This window comes from Vulpes lagopus, chromosome 1, assembly GCF_018345385.1.
Source record: "Vulpes lagopus strain Blue_001 chromosome 1, ASM1834538v1, whole genome shotgun sequence".
Taxonomy (NCBI): domain Eukaryota; kingdom Metazoa; phylum Chordata; class Mammalia; order Carnivora; family Canidae; genus Vulpes; species Vulpes lagopus.
Window position 1 is genome coordinate 71,439,199 of NC_054824.1, and position 5,578 is coordinate 71,444,776.

Below are 5,578 nucleotides of genomic sequence, written 5' to 3' on the forward strand. Positions count from 1 at the left end.
AAGAAAGCTGAATCTCAAGAGTAGTCAGTAAACAAATAATAAAAGTACTATTAATAATAGAGAAACATGGGATCCCTGGGTGGCGCAGCGGTTTGGTGCCTGCCTTTGGCCCAGGGCGCGATCCTGGAGACCCAGGATCGAATCCCACGTCGGGCTCCAGGTGCACGGAGCCTGCTTCTCCCTCTGCCTATGTCTCTGCCTCTCTCTCTCTCTCTCTGTGACTATCATAAATAAAATAAAATAAAATAAAATAAAAAATTAAAAAAAAAAAAAGAAAGAAAGTTTAAAAAAATAATAATAATAATAGAGAAACATGATCCAGATATCACTAAAGCCAACAGAGGAGAAAACGGAATAATTAAAAATATTTAATCAAAACAAAATGCAGAAAAGGATAATAAAGAAACAAAGAGTAAAATGGTGAAATAAAATACCAAGATTTCAACATAAGTACAATTGTCTTGTGGCTCCCAGGTGCTGAGAACTCCTTGCATTGAAGGCTAATCAGCTAGCAATGTGACAGGAAGATCAGCATTGGAATAAACCCAAGATGCACAACAGACTCCAGGAAGCACCATCACCCCCAGGTTCCCTAGCACTGGGTGGGAAGCAGAGGCCCAGATGGGGAAAGCCCATGGAGCAGGTTCTGCCTCCCACCAGCTTCCACTTCTGCCCCAGGGAAGGGTCCACATGTCTGTGCCTGAAACAAGGAGAGGGGACACCTTGGCTTAGGTGACAGGTGACCCAAGGACATCTGGACAGTTACTTACCAGACAGGTAAACAGATTTCCTCCAGTCTGAAAGGCACACAGGAAGCAAGTCAGCTGAGAACACAGAACGTCTCCTACAAAAGGGACATAGAAAGTTCTCACCAATATCTGCTTGGAATTCATCTGAAAGAAAGTGGAAAATAAGCATGAACTCTCATCCCTAAGAACAGCAAAGACTGCACCTGGCGAACCCACAAAAGGACCTCTCTGTATCCTAGAAGAAGGCCTAACTCCAGATCCATCGAGACTCCACAGCTCCAGCTGTCCTCTCTGGACCTCCTCAGCCACTTGCTCCAGGCCAAGGGCCCTGCTGTCAGCTCATCCTCTGCACCAGCTGCCACACTTACAGGCCTTGACCCCTGTCCTGCCTTACCTCTGTCCTTCAGCACCTTCTCCTTTGTCTGCTGGTCCTCCTCCTTGTCCCTGTGCAGTTTCTCCCATTCCTGCCTCTCCTGCTGCTTTGCAGTATGTTCTCTCTTAGTGTAGTAGGCAGCCCCAAAGATTAGGAGTGTCAGCACGGTCAGGGTCACCATGAAAGCTGGCTTCCAGGGAGAATTCTGGGGGAAGAAGGGCTCTGGGCCCAGCCAGACACCCCATCATGGGTATGGCCCAAGACAGCTCAGCCCAGCACACCCAGAGACCTCCCCTGCCAATCCCCTCCTGCCCTCCTGGGAGCAGGAAGTAGCACTGACCTGGAATGAAAATGGCCATCACCTTCTCCTGGCCCAGGATGGCGTTGAGGACCGAGCAGGTCACGTTCCCTGAGGAGCTGTCCCTCACCACCAGAGCAGCCTCCACACTGTACAGTCCTTCAGCATCTTGGGCATATGTCTCAGAGAACGTCAGGAACTTCTCCCCACTGAGGGCTCGCCACCGACCTAAAGCTTTGGGAACCACCCCAAGGCCAAGATCTACTGTCAGGATGAATCAAAATTAAAGGTAAGAACTTATTGTTCCTGTTGAAAATTAGCAAAGAGAGTCCCCTCCCTTCCTTTTCTTAGCATTTACTATAGGAAACTTCTGATTGTGGGTGCTTTCTCCCCTCATTGAAATGTATATAAGTCCTTTGAAAAAAACAGATCTTTTGCCAGCTTTGTGATCCAGGAATGTCTTTCTCAAGGACCTGGAAGCCCTCTCTTTGAAGTGTTCACACCAAGGCAAACAGCACCCCTCTCTCCCAGTGCCTGTGCCAGGGTAGGAGCCAACCCCAGCAGGCACCAGGATCCAAGTGTAAAAGTGTAAAACTACCTCCTGCCATAAAGACAGAAGAATTTTTTTCTGTATAAAGCCAATTAGCTAACATATGTGGTCACACCACTTACCAAGTAAACCTAAGGTGAACAATTTGTGGTAGATAGTGCTATCACATCGCTTACATGAGGGCTACTTAACTGTTGATCCTGAGAACATGTATGTAATGAATTGTGGCCGCATGGCTATGGAAAAGGTGAGATTTTTTCCATCATTTCAATCTCTTAGTAGATTTTCAGGCAAATCACATTTTGGCTATATGCTAATTCAATAATAAAAAGGTGTGCCTTAAAAAAAATAAAAAATAAAAAAATAAAAATAAAAATAAAAAAAAAAAAGGTGTGCCTTCCCTACTATCTTTGTGAAGATTCTAAGTTGGGAGATTTTTATATATATATATTTTTTTTTTTTTTTTGGAGTTTCATTTGCTAATATATAGTATAACACCCAGTGCTCATCCGGTCAAGTGCCTCCCTCAGTGCCTGTCACCCAGTCACCCCATCTCCCTGCCCACCTCCCCTTCCACTACCCCTTGTTCATTTCCAGAGTTAGGAGTCTCTCATGTTTTGTCACCCTCTCTAATTTTTCCCACTCATTTTCTCTCCTTTCCCCGATAATATCTTTCACTATTTTTTATATTCCTTATATGAGTGAAACCATATAATGATTGTCCTTCTCTGATTAACTTACTTCACTCAGCATAATACCCTCCAGTTCCATCCACCTCGAAGCACATGGTGGGTGTTAGGTTTTCTTTTTTTAATGATCGGCGGAGAAAATTAAAGAAAGCAGGCCAGGCTGTAGGTTCGAGAGTGCTTTAATGGAGAGCGTTCCCGGGCAAGGTTCCATGACTCGGAGAGGAGACCCAAGTCAGGGAAGTCGCGCAGGAGGGGAAGGGTGTGTCTTTTTTGGGGGGGTGGTGTCTTTTTTATGCGGGTGCAAGTTAAGAAAAAAAAATGGGGTGGTTAGGGACATGTGGTTTTATGTGATAAGGTGAGGCAGGGTCCATGATCTTGCTTTTGGCTGATTCTGGTGTTTTGCTTCTTTTAGGCGGGTCTCCATCATAAGTTGTTTGTGACTTGATAAGTTTTAGGAATTTATCCAGGGTGACATCTGGGGGAAGGGTGACCCCACCTATTAGCCTTAGGTCATCCATTTTGGAGAGGCCCTATCTCGGTCTGCCCAACAGTGGGTACTCGTCATTTCTAATGGCTGAGGAATATTCCATTGTATACATAAACCACATCTTCTCTATCCGTTCATCTTTCGATGGACACCGAGGCTCCTTCCACAGTTTAGCTATTGTGGACATTGCTGCTATAAACATCCGGGTGCAGGTGTCCCGGCGTCTCATTGCATCTGAATCTTTGGGGTAAATCCCCAGCAGTGCAATTGCTGGGTCGTAGGGCAGGTCTATTTTTAACTCTTTGAAGAACCTCCACACAGTTTTCCAGAGTGGCTGCACCAGTTCACATTCCCACCAACAGTGCAAGAGGGTTCCCTTTTCTCCACATCCTCTCCAACATTTGTGGTTTCCTGCCTGGTTAATTTTCCCCATCTCATTGTGGTTTTGATTTGTATTTCCCTGATGGCAAGTGATGCAGAGCATTTTTCATATGCTTGTAGACCATGTGTACGTCTTTTTTGGTGAAATTTCTGTTCATGTCTCTTGCCCATTTCATGATTGGATTGTTTGTTTCTTTGCTGTTGAGTTTAATAAGTTCTTTATAGATCTTGGATACTAGCCCTTTATCTGATACGTCATTTGCAAATATCTTCTCCCATTCTGTAGGTTCTCTTTCAGTTTTGTTGACTGTTTCTTTTGCTGTGCAGAAGCGTTTTATCTTGATTAAGTCCCAATAATTCATTTTTGCTTTTACTTCCCTTGCCTTCATAGATGTATCTTGCAAGAAGTTGCTGTGACCAAGTTCAAAAAGGGTGTTGCCTGTGTTCTCCTCTAGGATTTTGATGGAATCTTGTCTCATATTTAGGTCTTTCATCCACTTTGAGCTTATCTTTGTGTATGGTGTAAGAGAATAGTCTAGTTTCATTCTTCTGCATGTGGATGTCCAATTTTCTCAGCACCATTTATTGAAGAGACTGTCTTTTTTCCAATGGATAGTCTTTCCTGCTTTGTCAAAGATGAGTTGACCACAGAGTTGAAGGCCCATTTCTGGATTATGCATTCTGGTCCATTGACCTATGTGTCTGTTTTTGTGCCAGCAGCACACCATCTTGATGATCACAGCTTTGTAGTACAACTTGAAATTGGCATTGTGATGCCTCCAGCTCTGGTTTTCTTTTTTCAATATTCCCCTGGCTATTCGGGGTCTTTTCTGATTCCACACAAATCTTAAGATGATTTGTTCCAACTCTCTGAAGAAAGTCCATGGTATTTTGATAGGGATTGCATTAAATGTGTAAATTGCCCTTGGTAACATTGACATTTTCACCATATTAATTCTTCCAATCCATGAGCATGGAATATTTTTCCATCTCTTTCTGTCTTTCTCAATTTCTTTCAGAAGTGTTCTGTAGTTTTTAGGTTATAGATCCTTTTCCTCTTTGGTTAGGTTTATTCCTAGGTATCTCATGCTTTTGGGTGCAATTGTAAATGGGATGGACTCCTTAATTTCTCTTTCTTCTGTCTCATTGTTACTGTATAGAAATGCCACCGATTTCTAGGCATTGATTTTGTATCCTGCCACACTGCCAAATTGCTCTTTGAGTTCTAGCGATCTTGGGGTGGAGTCTTTTGGGTTTTCTAGGTACAGTACCATGTCATCTGTGAAGAGGGTGAGTCTGACTTCTTCTTTACCAATTTGAATGCCTTTTATTTCCTTTTGTTGCCTGATTTCTGAGGTTAGGACTTCCAGTACTATGTTGAATAGCAGTGGTGAGAGTGGACATCCTGTGATGTTTCTGATCTCAGGAGAAAGGCTCCCAGTGTTTCCCCATTGAGAATGATAGTTGCTGTGGGCTTTTCATAGATGGCTTTTAAGATGCTGAGGAATGTTCCCTCTATCCCTACACTCTGAAGAGTTTTGATCAGGAATGGATGTTGTGTTTTGTCAAATGCTTTCTCTGCATCTATTGAAAGGATCATATTGTTCTTGTTTTTTCTCTTATTGATGTCATCTATCACGTTGTTTGTTATACGAGTGTTGAACCAACCTTCCATCCCAGGGATAAATCCCACTTGGTCATGGTGAATAATCTTCTTAATGTACTGTTGGATCCTATTGGCTAGTATCTTGTTGAGAATTTTGGTATCTGTGTTCATCAGGGATATTGGTCTGTAATTCTCCTTTTTGGTGGGGTCTTTGTCTGGTTTTGGAATGAAGGTGATGCTGGCCTCATAGAATGAGTTTGGAAGTACTCCATCTCTTTCTATCTTTCCAAACAGCTTTAGTAGAATAGGTATGGTTTCTTCTTTAAATATTTGATAGAATTTCCCTGGAAGCCATCTGGCCCTGGACTCTTGTGTCTTGGGAGGTTTTTGATGACTGCTTCAATTTCCTCCCTGGTTATTGGCCTGTTCAGGTTTTCTATTTCTT

At 43.2% G+C, this 5,578-nt stretch overlaps 1 protein-coding gene across 1 annotated transcript; it reads right to left on the reverse strand.

The window, feature by feature from the left end:
* Window positions 1-535: 535 nt before the first annotated feature.
* LOC121471381 (butyrophilin-like protein 1) lies at window positions 536-1,499 on the reverse strand. Its single transcript, XM_041722105.1, has 3 exons — window positions 1,463-1,499; window positions 1,144-1,344; window positions 536-797 (listed from the first exon to the last, which is right to left on the reverse strand). The coding sequence occupies exons 1-3, from the start codon at window positions 1,479-1,481 to the stop codon at window positions 763-765; spliced, it is 255 nt and encodes an 84-aa protein (XP_041578039.1). The 5' UTR covers window positions 1,482-1,499; the 3' UTR covers window positions 536-762.
* Window positions 1,500-5,578: the final 4,079 nt, after the last annotated feature.

What these genes read in the sequence shown, in the direction of transcription:
- LOC121471381 (XM_041722105.1), bottom strand. An exon ending in GAAGGTGCTGAAGGACAGAG is followed by an intron (nt 798 to 1,143) that starts GTAAGGCAGGAC and finishes TGTGCCTTTCAG; the next exon opens with ACTGGAGGAAATCTGTTTAC.